The sequence below is a fragment of the Cardiocondyla obscurior genome, linkage group LG13 (genome assembly GCF_019399895.1).
Source record: "Cardiocondyla obscurior isolate alpha-2009 linkage group LG13, Cobs3.1, whole genome shotgun sequence".
Taxonomy (NCBI): Eukaryota; Metazoa; Arthropoda; class Insecta; order Hymenoptera; family Formicidae; genus Cardiocondyla; species Cardiocondyla obscurior.
The window spans coordinates 2,166,383-2,188,770 of NC_091876.1; the positions used below are offsets into that span (position 1 = coordinate 2,166,383).

Here is a 22,388-nt window from a genome sequence, read left to right on the forward strand (position 1 = left end):
CCTTGTGCCATAAAACACCCGCCGCTCGTCGTAATATGCACGTCGAATCGCCGCGACGATTTTAAAAATTCGTCAAGATCGCATCTTACTGCGATTCGTTAAGCGTTCGTCCGAGCCCTCCGCGGCAGCTGACGTCTTCTCTCCCAAAGCGACGTCAACAAAATTTCGGTCACGTTTCCGCTACTCCCAGATTAAGATCGGCCACCGTTTCTCGCCGTCGCCCGCGAAGGAGGCTCCTCACCTCGAATATATATGGTTTGTTGTCGATTGTGTATACATTCGTCGGTTGATTAGGCTCATTGTGGCCGGCCTGGGCGTGCACTCTTCGTTTCTCTCGCGGGAGAAGACGGACGCGGAAACCCGGGGGCTCCTGTCAGCCGCTGGGGCCCGGTGGTCTCACTTCCTGAATGACGGGGTCCCTGCAAAACGACGCGAGGACTCTCCTACCGATCTCTTCTATTTAATTCACTTCTAACATTCACGTTTTCTCGTCTCTCTGCCGGTCCCTCCTCCTCCACCCCGTCGCTATTTCGTTCCCGGATCTTTTTGCTCGCGCGTGCATGTTACCTAAGGGGAATTTCTGCCTCTCTCTCCCCCTCCTCCCCTTCCCTCTTTCCTCTAAAAGGAACTGAAAAGCGAGCTATTGTGTCACGAATGGGCATTCGAGAGAAGGGCAAACACGCTTAACCTTCCCGGGTCATTGTCGCGCCGGGTTATCCGATTTGCCGAATACTCCACACGGAACGAGCTCCGCACTCGTCAGCGGGAAGAAAGAGACCGTGATCGTAATATCGCGTAATCCTATCTGGCTACTTAGCGAATGCATACGCCGCACGATATTGCTATCCACCGGCTGCCGTTTCTGTCTTTCGCGTTTTCAGTCGTCGCTTCATTAATTTTAATTCAGGCACTTTTCACGAACGGGTCGTAGTCGAAGAATCAGATTATATTTTCTTCATGCTCGGTAACTTGGGGTGGTGCTTATATTCTTGATAAATTTGACAGTCCCGATTTTCATCGTTCTCTATTATTAGCAGTTTTCTTCTCTATAATTTTTTTTTTTTTTTTAATTAATATTTCTCTACTTTATTTCATTGAAGCTCGTCAGGTTTGTTCCGCAGTTAATCTTTAATCGCTGTGAATAATCCAAAAGCAAGGTGCATTTCGATATTCTCGAACACCGAGACTCCGCGCTCCGGATTTTGATAGTGGCTTTAACGTAGTCGTTCGAATCCGATTCTTTTTAAATCGTGCGCCGCGATTAGATCGCGATGCTGGACGTGCAACCGCGGAAGAAGCAGCCGGCTGGTGCTGTGACGATGCAACAGCAACGGCCGTTGCATTCGACGAGAGAAGTCGCCGGGGAGATCGGGCTCTTCACCGGGGCGGACACACAACACCGGCGTTATTGGATTACGATGGCATTGTCGTCGGCCAGCTGCGAGTCCCGACGCGCGCCACGGAATGCCCGGCGTATATGAAAATAATATTTCCTTCCACGTTGGCTATGATCGATATTTATTCAAGCGTTCGTCCAGGCACGGCATTGTGAAAAAGTCCGCGGAACTCGCACGCTCATTGTTCGCCGCCGAAAATCTCGACGTCGGAGGTGACGCGCGACTTGGCCGATATTTGCGCCGCGTCACGACGTAGGATGACGGATCTGAGCGGTTGCGGGAATCGCCGATTCTTCGACTCCTACGGTTGGGAATCTTCGAAAAAACGGTCGGCGACCGTGAGTAAGCGAATGATCGCGATCGGACGTGTCTCTCTCTCTCTCTCTCTCTTTGTCGAAAATCAAACTTTGTTCCTGAAAAATTTTCCTCAATTTCGCGTAAGCTTTATTTTAAAATTACAACCCGCGACTTATTACTTGGTATTTAACGTGAGCCAAAATGGGCAAATTAAATTTTTCGAAGAGAATAAGCTCGAAAGTTTCGGCCGACTGATTGAGTTATATTCTGTATATCCCGGTAAAAAGGTGGAAGTTCCGCTCGTCGTGATTATGATAATGCCCGAGCACCGCCATTTGGCATCTTACGGTATTCCGCTCAAAGAACATCTTTGAGTCAGCGCCGAGGCACAATGGGTCCGGAGAATGCGGCGAGTCGAGTTTTAAACTTCATTCCGAATCGAACAAATGCCGCTCCGGCGACAGTCTCTTCGTAACTTTCTGATTTGTGGAGCGAAAGGGGTAGTCCGGATAAGTGAGAAGTTTTATCGAGCTCTCCTTACTTCCGCCGCTGAGAGCAATAGGAGACGAAGGGAGCGAGGAGGGACGAGAAAGGGGTTTCGGAGACCTAACGATCGCCATTATATCCGCGGAAAAATTATATTGTTAGTGAGTTAGCACGACGAACAGAAATCTACTTCGTAAATTCTCCAGGGTGATATCCGGTTTCCCTCCCATTTTTTTTTTTTTTTTAAGACTGAAGATTTGGTCTTTAACGAATTTCTCGTAAAAAAGTTCAGTGACAGTAAATGAACAAATTACTTAGACCTAAAATACGCGCTTACATTTAAGTTGACATTGATTCGATTAAAGAACTAATTTTAAATTTTAATATATTAATAAATTAGAATTAGAGTATTGTGAGGAATTTAAATCGCAAATTCGGGCGAAAATTAATTTGCGAATCGGTAACCTCGATCGAGAGAGTCGCGGCCGGCGGTGCAACAGTTTCACGTCGAACGCATCAATCTTTCGGGATTATTAACGCGTCGCCGAAGCCGTTCATCACGTGCACGTGTTGCGTGCGCGCTACACGACGCGAAGCGTGTGGGACTCGGGGGAAAACGCGAAGGTGTCGTAGAAAACGCGGAAGACGAGTGTACCTCGAGCGATACGCGCGGCAGGGATCACCACGGGATCCGTGATCGATGGACCCTGAAGAACGAGCGCCATGAGCCAATGTAAATGTCTCGCCTGACGTTCCATCGCCCATTTTCTTCTTTCTCTCGCATGAACGCCGGCTCACATGCGGAAGCAATGCCAGGTTACTTATGTACGTATGCCTGTTGCACGATCCACCCTTTCAGAACGGCCTTATCAAACGGCCAACTCGAGCGCGAAGGGTTTTTATCACACGCGCGTCCTCCCTTTTTCGTTCATTATAACCATCTCTCGAGGCATCTCTCCGAGTGCGTTGATCCCGCGACGATAATCATCGAGATAAATCTGGCCGATAATAAATACGGAAGATCGTCCGGGGTCAATCGACGATTATTATCAATCAATCGCAAAAATATTTCATAAAGCGCAGGAATTTATAGACGATAAAATAAAATGCATTCTGTATATATATATATTTTTATACTTTCCATCGTTTTCACGCCTGTTAATTTTTCTCATAAATTCTCGACAGAAGATTAGCAAACGAATTGATATATCAATTTCGTTTAATTAATACCCGCTTATTTCGACAACGAACAGCTAACTAGCTGATCGTTTGATTACGCGCGAGATGGTTTGATTACACGTACAAATCACCTGTCTCGAGTTCATCCCACAAAAAAAAGGGGAAAAAAAAAATAAAAGGAAAAAAAAAATGGCAATTCTCAGATCGCGGGGTGCGACACACCCCGCCGAGAAGTTCAGCGTGAAGTTAATGACGTCGTGGCCCTGATATCAGCCGATTAATTTATCCCGCCGTGTACTCGACCCCTCCTCGTTCCCGCTCGCCGTGATCTTTCCTTCTATCGTTGCCGCGCACGAGCGGCACCGGCTTTTTGAAACGGGCAACGCGGAAACGCCACGAATGAAATAAGAGCCGTTGCGCGCCGCCGCGCCGGCCGCTCGGAGAGCTAATAATTGCCCGACGCGTTAAGCATCAGCGAGACTCCGCCGCGCACCTTTAACACGCCGCGTTGGATTAGGCGGTTGCCAACATGGCTGGCCTTAGCGATTCCATTTCCGGTGATTCAGCCTTCGAGAACGTCGTCCCGCAATAAAATTGCGGCCGGCTGCGGTAAAAGGATTCGCCGGCGTTGTCGTGCGATAAAATTGGCACGAGCTTTAAAATAAATAACTTCGTTGCGGTTAACCCGAACGTCGAGATTGTCAGGACGACTTCAAATGAATAATAAGCAAGGATTAAGAAGAGAAAAAATTTTTACGACTCTGCTTCGACTGGCCGAATTGTTCCGGATTATCGTATTTCGTCCAGATATTTATTACCGTACGGAGGAGAAAAATCACCTTTTCGAAATATCGCAGTATTTTATTAATAAATAATATTACGCGGGTACAACGTGCGCGAAGATTAATTGCGCGATATCGGTTCGCGCGCAATTAAATTTCCAAGGAAATTTCGATCCTCACCGGCGACGAGAATTTCCGGAGTCTTCGGGTCAAAATGCAGCCTGAGCTGCAACTTTAGACGGGAAACGCCTGGCGATGTAGGTGTACGTGAATACACCCTCGGTCTTTCTCGCGCACATACGCTACGTGCAATCTGAAGAGGTGCAACCGTAGCTCGCAGGGAGAAGCGTAAAAGAGCCGTGCTAGGCATATCGGCGATCTCTCTTTCTCTCTCCCCCGCCTATCTTTTCTCTTCTCTCGTTCACCCCCTTGCCGCGTTTTTTATCAAGTTCATCCTCCTCTCTTTCTCGCTCTTCGGCGTCCCTTCCCCGATCGGCCGAACCGCCGATAGATAATTGGCGTTGCGTGCCTCAAGATAAACGGCCGTGATTGGCGAAAATAACGATTAATAATTATCCACTCGCGGGATCCAAGGCGGCCTGCCCTCTCATCTCGCGAGAGACCTGGGAGAGCGCAGAAAGAGAGAGAGAGATATAAAAGGAAAGAAAAGAGGCGATATTCGACGCCGAGACCACCTTTCCATCTTCCTCTTTTCTTTTATTCTCTCTCTTGCTCTTTCTATCTTTTTTAAAATCCGCGTTTAGTCTCTTTTTCCCCGCTCGTCAGTTCGCAATACGTCAAGTTCTCCCGAAAACGGCCTCGCGTTAGCTGTCGAGCTGCATCGTGAAATCAGATTATCCGCGCCAACTATGAGAAGTCGGATGAATTTTTTCCTCGGTCGAAACGTTATTAGAACCGCGTTAACTCGGGATGTTATCTTTGCTCGCTCGGCGCCTGCCTCGCGGAACTAACAAACTCGCGGTCAGTGCGTATTTTTGCGCGCCGGGGCCGCACATCGTGTAGCCAGGATAATTGCGATCAGCGCGAGACAGGTCGCCGGCGGAAAGGAGCAACAAAAATGCAACGCGCGGCGATTTCCTTCTTCCTCCGTGTAACTCGCGCGCGGGTTTCGCTAATCGGCGATACAGCCGATTAGCGAGAGCGTATAACGGAACATTGTCGTCGAAAGCGATCGTCATCGCAATGCAGTTAACGTTTAGCAAAGCAGAATGATTTGTATTTTTAGATGTAATGGTATCTCCGCATGAATAAGTAATCGTTGACGTGAAAACGCAGCTTTCGCAGATAGGAAATTGAAAACTGGCCGAGCCAGATGATGATGGCCTGGCGCAGACAAGACGGATCGGCTGAAAACGCGGGATCAATAAATTACTCATTTCTCGCGCCGCAATAAATTAAATTAGAAAATAAAAAAAAAATTTCGAGTGTAACCTAGCGCCGGCAGTCGTCGCGCGAAAAAAGGATAGATCTTCGAGGATGAAATAAATCGCGGCCGTGTTCGATTACGTGGACAAGGGCACTTAATAATTCGTCGTGCCACGGGGACCGAGATCAACTCTCAAGTGATTCTCTTCGCGCGTGCCGTTCGGTCGCGCAACGATTGTCGCCGCACGTCGGAGCAGCGTCCATCAACGAGCGCGTGCCGCGCATAACGATTAACTGTCATTCGCACTTTGATTATCGCCGCGAACGCCCACACGCCGCGGGAGATAAAAAAAAAAAAAAAAAAAAAAAAAGCATGATCGCGCGATAGAGCGAAAGCCGGCGTCGAGCGAAGAGATCTCGCCGCCAAGGAAATTAGAAATCCCATGAATTATTTATCATTGTTCCGTGAGGAATGCTGCGGTTCTCTTCCTGATTCCAACGACGCTCGTTGGGCTCGTAAAGGGAAAGAAAAAAAAAAAATTGCAAACGATCTTCGCGCGCCTCTCCGCCGAGTCACAAACGCCGAGGACCACGCGCTTCGAAAAGAATCCGTTTTAAATTTAAGAATATTCTCTCGTTTTCACGTTTCTCGCCGGTATCTATCCGGTTAGCGATTTGCATTTCGAGGCAGAGTTAGGGCCGCAGGTAAACACGGTTTTAAATGCGTTCGAGAGCTCGCGCGGGGATGATAGGCGATACGTGCACCTTCGCGAGGTGAAATCTTCCCCGACCAGTTTATCGAACTGCTTGGGAAAAGGAGGCTGGTAACCGGCGCGGCGTCGTGGAACCTGCATCGTACGCGCACGCACGCATCGCCGCTTAAACGTGTAGATACCGTGCGTGTGCACGGTTATGGAATCGCGTGTCCGCGCGCTGTACACGCCGCGCTAAGTTAAATACGATGTTCCTGATAGATCGCCTGGTCGCCTGCATCCGGAGCAACGGACCCCGATCTCCCGGTCGTACTCGAGTGCTGGACTCGACTCTTGGCTATCGCGGCCCACGACAGTGTCGATAACTTTTAAAAATCAGATCTGACGCAACCACGTTGAACGTTAGCGTAATCGGGGCCAGTTAGGATATTGAAATAATTTCGATGAGTTTAAGGACTTTAAAAGCGTACCTAGAATGAAATAATTTGCAAAGAGAAATCGAACACCCATTGGAATGAGTCTCAGCGTATTAAAAAATAGAATTAAAAAAAAAAAAGGCAAATCGATAAACGTATATCTTATAATATGCGATTTTGTAATCATTAGGAATTATTACGTTCTATAACAGTTAATAGAATAGCTAATGTAGCGAGAGAGGGTATCGATATATTAGACTGTTATCGACGTTAGCAATACTTGGAGCATGACTCTCGTGACAGGCCTGATAGTTCCATATTTTAGAACCGGTTCAGTCGATGTTAGTGCTGAATATGATTAAATTATTTTTTTCTCTCTCCTTTTTTTTTTTTAAGTATAATTTAGAGCTATGACCTACAAAACAACAAGTTGCCCGCTAAGTTACCAAACGAGATCAGTCGCAATAGTTATATAAAATATATAAATTGCGAACTTGAGAATAACATATTTTGAAACACGAATATTACTTGATTTTTTTTTTTTTTTAATAAACACAGGCGCATTGTGTCTTGAAAAAAATTTATTCTTTTCATATCTAGTTAGTACGAGAGTCGGATATGTTAACAAGTCCGGTAATCGAACCCAGCGCGTCGTGCAAACTTTGAGCTCGTCTGGCTTTTACGAGACCGCAAGAAAAATGCAAAAAGTAGATGCCATGAAGCGGTTAAAAAAAAAAAATAAAAATAAAAATATTAAAAAAATACAAAAAAAAAGAAAGCGCGGTATCGCCGCGCATAATTGAAGCATGACGCGGCGCGCCATGACGCGATATGATTTGATAAGTTGTGTCAACTGCTCGTTAGTTAATTGTCAGAGCCACTCGTTCAGCGGGCTCGTTGCCGCTTCTGTATGCAGATACGCCGGAGGAGCCACCCTCTCTTTCTCTTCGCCGGCCACGCCGCTGATGGTAGCGATGGTCGCCGGCCACCGCAACTGGCTCGCTCGTGGTGATAGCCGGTGTCCAATGAATGCCCTTCATTTCCATACTTCACCCGGCGGTCAGCGAGAACGGCTAACCAGATTATTTAACCCTCGTTCGAGCTACCTCCAACGCTTCGCTTGCTCTCGCGTTTCGTTTCGTTTCGTTTCATCTCTAGCGGTCCACCCTGCCTCTCGTCGCGCTCTGTCCCTCGCTTTCATTCTCCTCTCCCGCCCTACTTCGATGCATCGAGAGCGTCGTCGCGATAATTTGCAGCTCGTATTTCGGCTAAAGGTACTAAAGTTATAGACGCGCGGACGCGGAAGAGCGGGAACGGGACGGGTCAATTGCGTTTTCTGCATTCGGAATTGCACGCTCGTGGCGTTTGGGACCGATTCCTGATTTATCACGCAGCTATTATGCGCGTTGCCCCGCGTCTTGGTACTTTCGCGCCGACTGGCCGATTACATCGAGGAATTTTCAGCGCTGATCTCGTCCGACAGCCGCGCTTCCGCGAGATACATAGGATAGGACACGGGCTCGCGTTAATAGCACGGTTTTAAACCGCGAAATCGCATCTCGGTTGTAATAAAGACCTAAGCGCACACGTCGCCGGTGTCTTCCGGGGCCTCTAGCTACGTCATGCACGAACGGTCCCGAAGAATATCTCCCTAGTATTTACGTCGCCGAGGTAACATCAGGATTAACTGTTCCTTTACCGTACTACTCCGACGAGAGCGTCTCGCGAAGGTACGAGTTACATTTATCGACAGATTTTGCTGATCTTAAACCGCCGTGGAAATAAAAGCTGACGAAATGGCCGAGGGATAAAAACTGACAATTATTCGACGAATTATTATTCCGATAAAATCAATGGTGATTTATTTTTTTTTCATATTTTCAAGCTCTCGCACAAGTCGCTGTTATAACTTCTTTCAATAATTCAGTATTAAATTTATGCAAATTGTGTTTGGAATATTTTGCTCGGCTGCGAAGATCGTAATAATTCAGCTCGCGCGGAGAAGGAAGATTGCGGCATAGAGGGTATGCGACGGTATGCCCGCGATCGTAAACGGGATTCGAAACAAACGCGTGTTCGGCTTCCGCAACCTTCCCCATCGGCGGTGGGCTCGCCCGGAGATCGGGGGCGAGGGTGATGGAAGATAGGGGCAAGGGCGGACAGAGGGGTGCTGGAAGCACGAGTTGGCAAGGGGTTATAACATAATTGTATTAGTCGAGACAGGGTCCATGGACCCGCCACCGCGGTGGGGACCACACCGTAAAATTAATGCCTTCGGCTTATCAGTGGCCTGACACTTCAGCACCGAAAGTCCCGCGTTCCGGGCACAGTGGTGTAGAAACTCGCGGGCATGCAACAACGGCACAAAAGTCGATTGCCGAAGCGTATCACGGTTCACAAACGAAACGACAAATTACCCTTGTAAAGATTAATACTTTATTACAGAAATAAATTTTTTTTTTCTTTTTTCCCCCCGAGTTTAATTCCGTAAACGATCCACGTGGAAAAATTAATTTTTGCAGTCGCTCATTGCGTCTTTAAATTTATATTTTTACTTTACTTGAGATTCTCGCCGTAGTAATTTTTAAAAGAAGTAGAACGCAGTAAGCGGTAGTCACATTTTCGACAATCTATTTCGCTTTTAATGAGAGCCCTATTAGGAAGTAACAGTATAAGGTATGTGCAGGCTGGCTTCTGTCGCGAATGTGCTTCGCGATCGAGCCCGATGTAAATCAGATTAATTAAAGGTCGGCCGGCACAGGCACAAGGCCGATCTTTTTCGATTGTATGCGGCGCGAAAGGAGACAGGGTGGAGAAGAAGCATGGAATTTACTTTGTTAGGGAAAAACGATTTCTTTCTCTTTCTATCTTTCGCTCCGGTCGTCTTTTCCCTTCGTTCGCCCTCAATAAAATTGCGGCGTTCCCCCGAGAATCGGTCGCGGAAACTCGATAGACTCGCGTCATCGTGCGTGCACGCGCAATAATTCAACGGCACTTGTCTCTCGGCAAGTGCGGCCATTCCTTCGTTTACGCGATCGTAATGCGCGCAGTGAAAGCGTTTCTTCATCTGCGGTATCCGTTCTCGCCTACGTGCGTGCTCAACGTCTAAACTCTGTGCGTTCTAAAATAGGAAATTGTGTTGCAAGGCATGCCTTCGTACTCGTGTAAAATTATTAGTTTTAATTTACGACTAAAGCACATTAACATTTTTATTTTTTTTTCTTTTTCTTTTTAATTATTAGAATTAAAAATCGTCGATTACTTAATTAAGAAATGTTTTCCGAAACCAAATTTCGACCGGCGACGAACGTGCGCGGTTTAATAAATCCAGAAAAGCGGTCAGAAGCGAAGAACTAATCTCAATGCAGGTAATGACGTATCCGCGTTCGTCACAGTCGCCCGCGGGTGTCGACTTCGAGCTTTTTAAACTTGGAAGTATTTCACAAAGATCTATCGAGCGTGACGAATCTCGTTGGCAAACTCGATACCCACCGCCGCCGATGCGGTTTGTTCCTGATTGAGAAGTCAGGGAAAGATGGAGGCATGCGCGCGCGTATGTGCGAGGCCCACGCACGAGGGTGTGCGACGTATCGGGGCGTACAGGAAAAAATTGGATCGGTCACGGACACGTGGTGACGACGGTCTCTCTTTCTCTCTCGGTTTTCTCTTATATCTGAGGACGAAAAAGAAGCCAGTCTGCGCGATGAGGAGACGAAGAAGAAGGGAAGCGGGAGACGGAGGAAAGGGTCCAAACCTCCTAAATCTCCCTGCCGATTTCTCGGGCAGCCCCCGCGCGTTAGGGATGCTGAGTCATACACCCTCGACACAACGGCACCGCGTAGCGGATACATGGCGTGTCACCCCGAATATTATTTGAGTCGCCTGACAGCGCAATCTGTGAATGCGCGATATTGTCTGGCTTCTGCCGCGATGGCACGCGGCACGTAACTACTTAACTAGAAGACCCTGTGTGTGGGCATGCAAAATAAAATCGGTAAAAAAAAAAAAAAATGTATTGTGTTCGAGGTATCACAAATATAGGTCCGAATTCAGAAAGAAGGAAAAGAAGAAAGAGAGAAAAAAAAAAGATTACTTATTCTTTGGGCAAGTAATTTAAGAAAATTTAAAATAATACGTATAAAAATAGATTTTAATTTTAGTGTCATTCGCTGATATTTAATACCGTCGTTTTTTTTCCTGTTTTTTCGAGTAATTGTTTAGTCGTCGGCGAAATGACAAAAAGTCTGAAAACAATTTTCACGACTTGGTCGTGATTACAACGCAGATGCTCGCTAACGGCGGAGAGTTAATACCCATCGCGTGACAACTTAGCACTTTCATCTGATATTTATTACCACCTTCCGGGTACGAACAAGCGTTTAAGGATTAATCTGCCGCATGTCGCGCGCATCGTCGTGTGCGTCGAGCGTGCAGAGAAAGATAAAAGGAATTGCGCGAGCGCTGGCAGAAGAAACGTTGAGAAAGAACGCATTCGGCGCGCGCGTGCTTACCGTCGCGAAAGAAATTAGCGTGGATTTATGCCGAGAGGGGCCGCGAAAGGGAAGGGAATCGTCAAAAACCACGTTGGCGCGGCCAACGGCGTTGTCGAGTAAATAAGGACGTAAATCGGCGGAGAAGGCCGTAAATTCCAAGCGCATTTGTTCCTAATTTAAAGAGTCCTCGGGCCGGGACCCGGCACCGTTTCTCGCCGGAGGGCGTAGAAAAGGAGGAAAGGGAACCGCAACGAAGGGCTCGGTTCGGTTTTGCGGTGATTCTCTTTAGCGGGTGCCCGTTCTGGCGAAAAAGAAAACGAGGCGAGCAGAACGCGCGCCAGCGCGATTAATCTCTCGCTCGAGCACGCTCCGAAAGCTGCTCTCCTCTCGACCTTGCGATTTATACGAGGATCTAAATTTGACCGCGCGCACTAATGAGCGTAGGCCGGCGACTCATTGACGAGGCAGAAAAAAAGTGTCGCACCGTCGTGACGCGTTTGCTTATCGCGATTGCACTTACCGAAAGCGATTTAACCGCGCAAACGAGAGATTACGTTACTCGGGCATTCGCTGCTCCGCTGCCACGTGCAATACGTTACGATGCGGGAGGGTCTGGAAAATATAATTTTCGCCATTGGCAATTTCTGACACGTTACGTTTCAACGCCGCATGTCGATATTCTCGAAATAGAACCCCGCAAGTTCCTAGCACGTAACGCATAGCGAGGGATTCCAATACGGCCGCTATTTTTACGGTGCGACGGTGCGATAGCAGACGCGCGTTGCAACGAGAAAGAATAAGTTAGTCCCGCACGCGGATAGGCCTTTGCGGGACGCGCGCGGGTGTCCTCCCTGCATATTTAGCGTCCTCCCCATGTCAAAAACGAGGCCATAAAACACGGTTGCGCGTAAATAAAACGCGGTCGGTTCGCCGTCTGCTCGGCAAAACTAGGCAATAGGCAGCTACGACTCGTATCCACTTTGACACCCCCCTGCTCCTTTCCTCATACTCCCATTCACCCTCCATTCCCGGCTGCGTACAAGAAATATGAGATTTGTCCGAGAATTCTCCGCGTCAGTGTTGAGTTTCATATTTTTTCAGAAAGTCGATTCTCGTCCCCTCTTAAATTACATAAATTATATATATTGTAAAATATTCAATTCCAAAAAATTAATTCAAACTAAAGATTTTATTTTATATAATTTTATTTTTTTACTTTAAAAGAAAAAATCTAAAAAGAGTTCACGGGTTAAGTTTCGTATCTGAATTATAATTTAATTTCTTTGCACTCGTGTCGCGGTTCTATTCTAATTTTATTTTTCAAGATCTTAAGTAATCTTACATAAATTTTACTTTAAATATTTTTTAACGTGACTATTCTTAAAGTAATACTCGAGGAATTATCGTACACACGTAATAATCTTTTTTAATTTTAAGACTTAATCGTTTTACGTTTATAATTTAACTCAATCTTCCACAAGCGGCTGTTTTTTTTTTTTTTTTTTTTATTCAAATCGACCCTCGGCGAAAAGGGGTTCTTTGTTTCCATCGTTCGCGATATCGCACTTGAACGGATCCGCGACGCGTTGCTCGCGGATGTGCACGTGGGAGGGTTAAGCGACGACGCGTGGACGCAGTTTTGTTTCAGCGGGACGGGAGGGGAGTTAGAGATTGGCAAAAGGACCACGGAAAATCCAGCCGGGGTTTGCTGCCGTGGTGCTATCCACGATGTCGATAAGGCGCCTGCATTGTCCGGCAGTCACGTGTTCCTGCCGTGCCCTAACTTCGCCACCCCTCGCGGGACACCAGACCATCCCGCTTCGCTGTTTATATTAAACTCTGGGGTTAATACCGTGGCTTACTCTAATGCCGGGGCAACCCTTTGCCCTGCGATACGCCGATAAGGAATATGCATGCAGACACGGCTAGATCCGTTTTCTCTTGCCAATGGCACTTTGAATACGCCGTTTACAACGCGAACGGTAACGTTAGGAATATTCCTCGAATAAAAAATTTTTTTTTTTTAATAAAATAAACTTAAAACGATGATTGTTGCTAGGAGGTAATCATTTACGGGCTTTAACGTCAGATTGTTTGCCGATGTGTCGATATAATTGACACTCTGATCGCGACGACGCATCGATGCGTTTCTCGAGCGGCGGGTTGATTCAACGCGGTGCGATGCACGGATGAAGAGGGCAGATAATAAAATGAAAATGAGTAACGCTTAAAGTCAAGAGTTCGGGGGCGACGAGAACCCCCGACCCGAGCGATGCGCGGTGTAACAATGCGAGATAGAGGACCCAACGTCGGTCGTGGGATAGGAGGAAGGGTCGCGGACTCGGGTTCACAGATAACAGCATCCCTCCGCATCCCGCTGTGACCGCCGTCCATCTCTCTACCCCTTCTGTTCTCTCTGTCTTTCTCTCTTTCTCTTTCTGTCGCGCTTTCGGTGGTATATGAATTATATGAGCATGTATGCGTATTCGCCTGTGTGTGTACGAGAACGCAACGCGGGAGTCGTCACCCTCTCGAAACATAACCGGGTAGTTTGCGGTGCGATGTGCCGCACAGTGGCGTCGACGTTTACATTGTTTTTCTGTGGGCCGCGAGGAGTGACACTTACGAGGAAGCGCGGAGGCCGACTTTGCGACGGGTGCTTTTTTTCCCCTCCCCCTTGTTCTTTTGTCCGCTCTTTACAAAAGTCGCGTGCGTTTTACTCCTCATCGAGTCCCGGCGCTACTAATAATCTGCAGATATTTGAAGAAAATTGTTACTACTCGTTACCGTTATCTACGATCGCAACGACTGAAAAAAAAATCACGATTACTTGACTGACGAACGTCTGACAGAGCCTCTCTCGCTTAGATTTAATCGGTGACGGACGCTGATTAGTTGATGACGTGACTTGGACTATCGGAAAGATTTCCATCTTGTATTCTGAATTCCGCTGCATCGGATCTCCTGCCCCCCTTTTCGCTAATCGTATCCTCCTCGGCTGAAATCTCTTTCCCGCACCGTGCCTCGACATTTCGAGTCCACGATTGTTTCGTCACATCGATAAATTATCCGGGGGTTAACAGGTGAGTACGGACGGACAGACGGCGATAATAATGACAATGATAAACGCGTCAATAATACACCGACCTATTCGGGCACGCGATTACGATATCGATGATGGACCGATGTAGCCGTTGCTACAAATCGCGGCGTGGCCTGGCATTTGATTGCGAATTCGGGACGCGAAGTGCACATCCCGTTCACAGATCACCTTCCGGGACTAATTGGCACGTTTCAGACAAAAGAGAGTTTCGCATCTCTCTTCCACGATCCATTTATCACGCAAGTATGAAAGGTAAACGATAAAACATATCTCTTTAATTAATCATATGTATAATTTATCTAAATAAACGGTTTTTTTTTTTTTTTTTAACGAATTTAGAATATACTTTTCATTTTTATAACTATGTAAATGGCTAGTCTATCGATTTTTAACGAGAAGATATATATGCAATAAGCTCGAAACGTTCGTCAATCATTCGAAGAATGCGGCAGAAGATCGTGAGGGAAGAGTACGGCGCACCGAGATATTTGCGTGATGAAATTAAGGTGTAATTACTATTGACAGTCCTTGTCAGTGGTGGCTGACAGGTGTGGGTGTGTACCAATCGTTACGTCAGTTCAGTATCTAGGCTCGAATAGAGGGTGCCCCTGTCCGAATGTACCGAGTCATCGGCGGCGGTAGGAAATGGAGGAAAAAAGAAGAGTGACCGCGCGGCCTCGCGCGGTGCCTACATTAATGATGTGGCAATATTTTATTAAACATACCGGCACGCGGTGCTCGAGAGCCCGACGGCTACAGCGGTTCGCATTCATCTCGTTCGATTTCTCCTCTTACAATTAGAGTCACTCGGCTCCGCGATATTTACCGATTTACTTAAATTTTATACATTTAGTAGTTTAGAAATTTTACTCGAGTATATTTGCTCAGAAAAAGAGAAAGACAGAGAGAGAAAGAGAGAGTAAACGATAGTTTAATAGCAGCATCACGCGGATATTATTTATGAACGTCGTGGATCATAAGCACTAACTTGTTAGTCCCCGGCACGACACTCGGAAGAAATTTCAAAGATATTTTATAATAAGAAAAAAAATATCAAGAAAGTAGATATTATAATAAAAATTTACGAGGTCCCTTTAAACGAGGTATGATTTAAACACGACTCCTAAAAATCAAGATGTGACTTTAATCGTAAGAATTTAACAACTCTGTCTAAATAAATATCAGTACACAACGTTCATTAATAGTTATCTCTCCATCAAATGAACCGAATGGTCCAGAGCCCTTCTGTTCGCTCATTACCATCAACGAGATGTATGTATAATACATTCGGCATCGTCCAGCGCGGTAAAAAAAAAAAATCAACGCGTAGGTAGCCGGAAGTAGTTGGGGCGCCGTAGAGATCTACATCCTCCTCTCTCTCTCTCTCTTGTGGAGGTTTACGTCGACTGTCCCTCGTTGGGCTTACGTTCTTAATTAGATCGTTAAATACCGGTGGCATCCGCGCGCGCAGAAACCGCGCAACGGCGGCGTACCATGCAGGAACGCAACGCCCGTACCGCTCGTCAGGCCTCGCGCCGCGATGGCTGTTGGGCAAGCCAGAGGTAGAGGGAATTGCATCGCATGCCACATAATCGTGGGAGTGTTTCCCATCAAGATACACGTAGGTACGCACACTCGCTCGCGCGCGGGGCTCCGGTAATACCCTCTCTCGCATAAATATATCCGCGCCGCGCGCATTTACATGTCCGCCTCTACGGGGTGGCTCGACACGGCGCACGCCGAGATAACGCGGCCGATCTTATCCGCGGTAGCCGAGCTTAAATTTCAAGACCAAAATCGGACACGAGCTTCGAGCGGGACGGCGGCAGAGCGACGCACGTGCGTCTTGCGAGTGAAGGGTGAGAGAAGAACGCTTCGATTAATCAAAGACGCCCGTTCCGCGTAGAAGAATTATTTGCGGAAAAATTAAAATTGGCTATTGAGCCAGGTAACTTAACCAGGCGGCGGTCGGCTCTTTTCACGCCTCGATTTTGCAACGCGACGCGAAACAGCCGTCTCGAAATTAATCGCTAGATTCTCGGGCGTCATTACTGACTGCGGGATAAATGGCAGCGCTGCGGTTGTTCCTGCAATTAAAGGTCTCTCCGAGCTATTGTGGCGCGGGCGAAACTTCTTTCCCCGTATAATTACGGGACGATGTATTTGATGTCGGGGGACGGTAATAATCCCGGGCGACGATTATTCAAGCGGCGGCGCGTTCGAACGTTTCGGATCACCGAGTATGCAATATCTCGTGCATACAGAAACACCGGAGAAAGCTGGAGAGGCCGGCCGATCTTGGCGAACTAAGCGTACTTTATGCACCATGCCCTCGTTCCGCCGTTTTATCCGAACAATTAGACACGTGGCCCCGACGTCCACGGGGGTGTGCGAAAAAAAGTCTCAACCCCTTCCCGACCCTCCTCCGTCTCGCGGGCGGACAGGAATTCTCGCTGCGGGTGAAAGAGAGAGAAAGGAAGCGGAAAGAAATTTATCCGCGCTCGCGCCGCCGGACACGCTAATTTCACGTCAATTACACGCGACACGTAATCGCACGGAGTCCTCTCGAGGCAACGTTAAACGTATGTATTAAAATACGATAAATATTGGAATACGAAAGGCACGATTTCACCAGAGCTACCATTACCGCGGCGATATTCGGCGGGGGATTATTTGGGAAAGCTTTTATAATAAAATTCATTCGATAAATAAAATATTTTAATTAACGCAAGAAGCTGTGCACTTGGAAAAATTATTAAGCAACTTCTCATTCTCTCTCACGTGGATTTTCTAACAAATAGAGAGCAATCGCAAGTAATTAGGAAATTGCCAATACAACGATGATGAATTGATAAGTAGTAATATTTGCTAATAAAAAAAAAAGAATTAAATTAAAAAATCTCTTTGCGGAATTATATTGAATTTTATTGCAATTGTTAAACATTAATCAATTCTCGTTAATCAAATCTCGTAACGCGAGTTCTTACGCTTAATAAAAAGAATCCAATTATTAGACCGCGGATAGCCGCGAGATGATTTAAGCGTTGCGACGTTCGTTTTTTGGTAACAGCAATTTGCAAGTCAGACCGGTTAAGATAATCATTATCGCGACATTAGATATTTCTCACGATCGAGTCAACTATTGGGCGTTAATTAGCAAATGCTCCGGATTATGAGAGACAAACGTAGCAAAAGTTTATCCGACCCATTATCTCATAATGTAATCTTAAAATAGCATACCGGTCGCGGTGTAATTAATAATGTATCGCGCATTAATTTACTTTTGCGTTTCGCTAAAGCGACACATCTCGATTAGCGTAATAACGAGCGACATTACGTGAAAAACGTTCATTCTGCTTTCCATCTCGGGCAAATTCACGACCGTTGCCACGCTCTTGCTTTCAATGTTAATTTAAGCAAGACGACGTGGCGTCCCGACCTATTCGCTTTTTAACCTTCACAATAGTGGCGCTCCAACTCTGTAACTGTAATGAGTAACGAGTTCATCTCGGATGTCGGCGGCGACAGTCTGAATTCTCATTGTTCTTCTTTAATAACTCGAGCGCCTCAAGGCAGTCAAAGTACACTTTACCTAATATATTCCTCGTGCGCGTACAAAATTACACGCGCTCGTGAAAAGTATAATACAGTAAAAAAAAAAAAAAAAATTACGCATAAGCCTAGCTGAATGTTTTAAGCGTTAAACGTTCGGGAGAATAGGAAAGAAAGGCTCAACCGTACAGAAAAGATACGCAGGGAAGAAAAGGAGGCTGGAAGATCCGATCACATTCGGACGCAGAAAAAGGAGAAAAAGTTGAGCGGGGCAAAAAGGAGGAGGTGGAGGTGATTCCCCGAGAATGGGGACATTAGCATAAGCTAAGCCGAGCTAAGCGTGCCCATATAGCACGGAAATAAATAGCCCCCCGTTTCGTATCTATGGCGAGATGCTTTAAGCATGGGCCGTCGTCGTGGTCCTCATCGTTTCTCGTCCGACCCCCCCTGACTGAAACCGTCGGCCGCGAGTCGTGTGCGTGCGAACGTGCGTGTATCCAGCGGGAGGACACACCGGCGGAGTGAAGATCGCCCGGCCCGAAATCCTCTCGGTGTTCGTGATACGCCCGCGATGGTGGTGGGTTCCTCCTGGAGAAAGGAGCAGATGGGCCGGGAGATAGCTCGCGCGAGCGTTCGTTCGGACAGGATGCGGTTGTCATCGGACGCGGCGAAAGAGAGAAGGAGATAGAGGGGAAAGAGGGAGGAGATAGATACCGGGACTAGAGATTGGCTTCGGGGAGCGAGAACACGTTGCGCCGGTAGACGGACAGAGGGAAGCGGAGAAGCGCATTGTCTTCAGCGGCTCGATGACGATCGCGACACACGAAGGTACGTACATACGTATATGCCTACGTCCGCCGGCGGTGCGGCGTTATACATTGTTACATCAGTGAATTGTCGTCATCCCGTCGCCGTCGTCTCCTGGTCCCGACGGGGATCGCGCTGCTGGATGACAGTCACAGGCGTACCGGCGGCGATAATATCTCTGCCACGTCGATTAGACGGTGAGCCCGCGGTCAGCGAGCGGCCGGACGCCGTCGCGAGAGCGTCACGTCTTGCCCGAAGAGACGCCGAGTGTCGCGAGGGAGAGAGATAGAAGGAGAGCCATTCCCGCTTATGACCGGTGTTCTTCCGGTGCACGGGCTCTCCCGCCACCCGGTATGTGGTACAGAAACCGTGAGGCTTCGCGATCGGAGGAAGAGAAAGAGCATTGTCCCTATCCCGATGCGTTGTTAGGCTCTCTAGGCCCGTCGAGGATCGCGGCTACGTGACAACGAGCGTCTTCGAGATAGCATCGTCATGACGATTACAGGCGGGACAGGCGGGCAAGCGGGCGGGCGCGGGTAATACGCGGGACGACGACTAAAGTATCGTTGCGCGTAGAAAATATGTCGTAAAGATCCTCGGCTCGTGCTGGACGCAAAAACGCGAATAATTTCCTACCTCCCCCGACGTGTTTTTCGAAAAGAATTCACGGCTAATCTGTCATCGCGGGCTCATAACGTTTAATGATATTTCACGAGATACCTCATTAAGTGTTAATTTTTTTTCCTCTTACAAAAAAAAAAAAAAAAATTACAGCCTGTTTTATTTGCTTCAAAATTAAAAGAGCAAGCAACTGTCTTTCGGATTAAATCGCGAGATTAGCGTAAGCGAATAAAAATATAAATTAAAAAAAATAACTCACCGGTGGTGAAGAGGACGATCGCCTTGAGGCAGCTGTATTCCGCGGAGTCGACGTGAAGCGCTTTGAGCTTCTCCACTTGCTCTTGGAAGATCCTGATGTGGTCCATGAAGGCGACCACGCGGTCGGCCGCCATCGGCGAGGCGTGGAGGCCCGCCGCCGCTAGAAGCGGCGCCACGTGAAGGGGCATCGAGCACTGGCTTGCGTTCAGGACGAAAAGCTCGCTCCACACTAGCCTGAGCAGGGCCACCTGGTCCGTCACCTGAAGATCCGGGAAGAACGGGATGTTCCGGGCCCACTCGACCGCCGAGAAGAGCAGCCGCGCCGCGAGCTCGCAGATATTGTCGATACCCATGATATTGTTCGGTTGCATGCACTGTCCATATCTCGAGGTCGGATAGGGCTCCGCCCTCAGCAGTAGACTTATATATGACGAGAGGTAAGAGTGTCCGTTTAGGCTGGCACACGCGACCGCGTCCCCATTCGTCAGGGCGAACTGGCCCGGTAAACCCGGCAGCGAAGGCTGCGATGGCGGCACCCGCCCCCTCTGCACAGCTGAAAAATAAAAAGAAAAGGCGCCGTTCAATTACGTGAAGACTCGACTTTACCTAAGATGTTGATCTCGCTTTCACGTTACACGGTTCGATTTCAAGTGCCGCCTCGTCGGAAAGGAGGATCGAAACGGCGAAGTTGAAGCGATCGAGCTTGCGGAATCTGACTGTCTAAATCTTAAAAAAAAAGAATAAAAAAGTTAAACTATTAATTTCTATTTAATGGTACATAATATAAAATATTTTACGCAACTTTTATTAATTATTAACAAGTACGATATACATATGTATAATTTCACTTTAACGTCAGCGCGCTTTAAACTCGTCCTAGTTCTCTGCGACCTTCGTGCATCCCTTTTTCAAAACTGCCTCGAGGCTTTTAAGAAAATTTCAATGCACGTGGGGTGTGATAAGCCTTGTTGCGCAATAAGATTTATCTATGCAGTCACGCGTCATCGAGTTCGCGACTCCGGCACGGAAGAGAAACGGGGCTCTTTCACTTTTCGGTGCGCGATCTCTGGTTGAAATGGTATCTCTTTAAGCCGTACCTAGCTCATTCTCAAAGATACGTGGCCGGATTCACCGTCGGTATAAATCATCACGCCGATGTTTCGTATCGATTAACACGTTTCGTACATTAATGCGAACAAAGAGCCCAACTTGACTCTTTCTTTTTGCGGCTATAATCGGTGTTGTACAATCGCATTCGTCGCGATAGCCCACTGTAATTTCGATGCCTTCATCTCGTCGAAGAGATCAATTGCGAATAATGTTTAATTTAAAATTTAATTTAATTTAAACTTAACAGTAAAATAATGCAGAGGCGTGTGAACGCGACGAAACCGCGATTCCGAGTTGGGCTCTCTGAACGCGAGATAAGAATCGATTTAGCGACAAACGGTGCCGGTCGACTGCGCGTAAAAGAAGATCGTACGAAATATCCTTGAATATCCGCGAGACGAAACGGGCAACTTTTGCTCACTCGATCGAAAAGTTTGACGAACGAATTACGCCACGCGTGTCTATAATACGAATTTCTACGTCGCTCAGGGCGATCGTCCTCGTCAGGCAGGCGCGAGGCGTGACGTAACGAGCGGTGGTCCTCTTCCCGCTCGTGCCGACCGACCACCGCGTAGGCTAACGGTCCGTTCGGCGGTGAAGACCGCTCGAGCGATTCGTGCCCGTAGGATTTCCAGCCGCGGGATACATAGCGCCGCTCATTTACCCGCGTACACTACTTCGCTACGTGCGCCGGCCACTTCCAAGAAGTCGAATGACCAGCCGAGAGAGCCACGACACCTGTACCGGAACCCGGATGAGCCTCTCTCGCGGCGATACTCTCGAGTGCCTGCAAATATTGTGCAAAGGCAAATACGCGCCGCGGTATACGTGCCATAACGTGCTCGCCGCCGTTCAAGTACGCGCAAATACGGATCGGCCGTCGGTGTCGGCGGCGATTCGATCGTACAGGCCGTACAAATTTCGCCGAAAGCCGTGTGCGAGCGGCCGCGCTGGTTCATCGACCGGCCATTATTATCGTCATCATCATTATCCCCCATCATCGTCGTCGTATCATTGAGGTTAATGCCCGGTGCAATTCTAGACGTACTATTTCGACGGATTTAGTTACCCCGCTCTTTTTTTCATCGAGAAAATTTTGTAATCTTGCCGCATTATGGATCGCGGACTGCGAACTTTTCGCAAGACAATCCTGTTCGATTATTGCATCCCGGAGTAATGGTTATTACAATCGCGTACGTCTGATAAAAACTTAACACGTTCTTCTTGGCGCGCGACGTCTTTATACTTCAAACGATCGCGGCGCAAATTACACGTTTGTCCAATTAATATATTACGCCGTGAATTTCGTGCGCGGTATATGTTTAACGTTTTAATACATCGCAATCTGCATAAAGTTAATTAAATTAAAACCCAGCCGGGCTAACGTGAAAATATTAATGAACGACTTAAACTCTATAATTTTTTTTTTTCTCTTTTTTTTTTTAACGCGTCGCCGATTACAAGATCGAGATTAAAAGACCGTTCTTCGTAACTGTCCGTTTCAAAGCGATTTCGGGTATCGATCCGACGATTTCCTGCGGGCTTCGATCGCGAACGGTTCAGGCTTCTCTACCGCGCGATCATGCGAGATGTCCTGCAAACCGTTACGTACTTATAGAACGTGCCTCTGCCGCATTCTCTGGGCGCGATTACCGCGATTATTGCCGGGCCGCGTACCTTTTTTTCCTTTTTTTTTTTTTTTTTTTTTTTTTTCGAGCTACACGTACACGCAAATAAGAGAAGGAGGAGGAGGTAGTGGACGATTACTTGGTTGAGTAACGGCCGCGC

The 22,388-nt window shown here is 47.5% G+C and overlaps 1 protein-coding gene across 2 annotated transcripts in view; it reads right to left on the bottom strand.

Annotated features, from left to right (window-relative positions):
* Positions 1-22,388, bottom strand: part of Svp (COUP transcription factor 2) — a 91,600-nt gene that overhangs the window by 26,556 nt on the left and 42,656 nt on the right. For both annotated transcript variants that reach the window (XM_070665296.1, XM_070665297.1), the window contains exon 3: positions 19,492-20,043. In XM_070665296.1, coding sequence (XP_070521397.1) covers positions 19,492-20,043 — 552 coding nt within the window. The remainder of the gene's footprint in view (positions 1-19,491; positions 20,044-22,388) is intronic.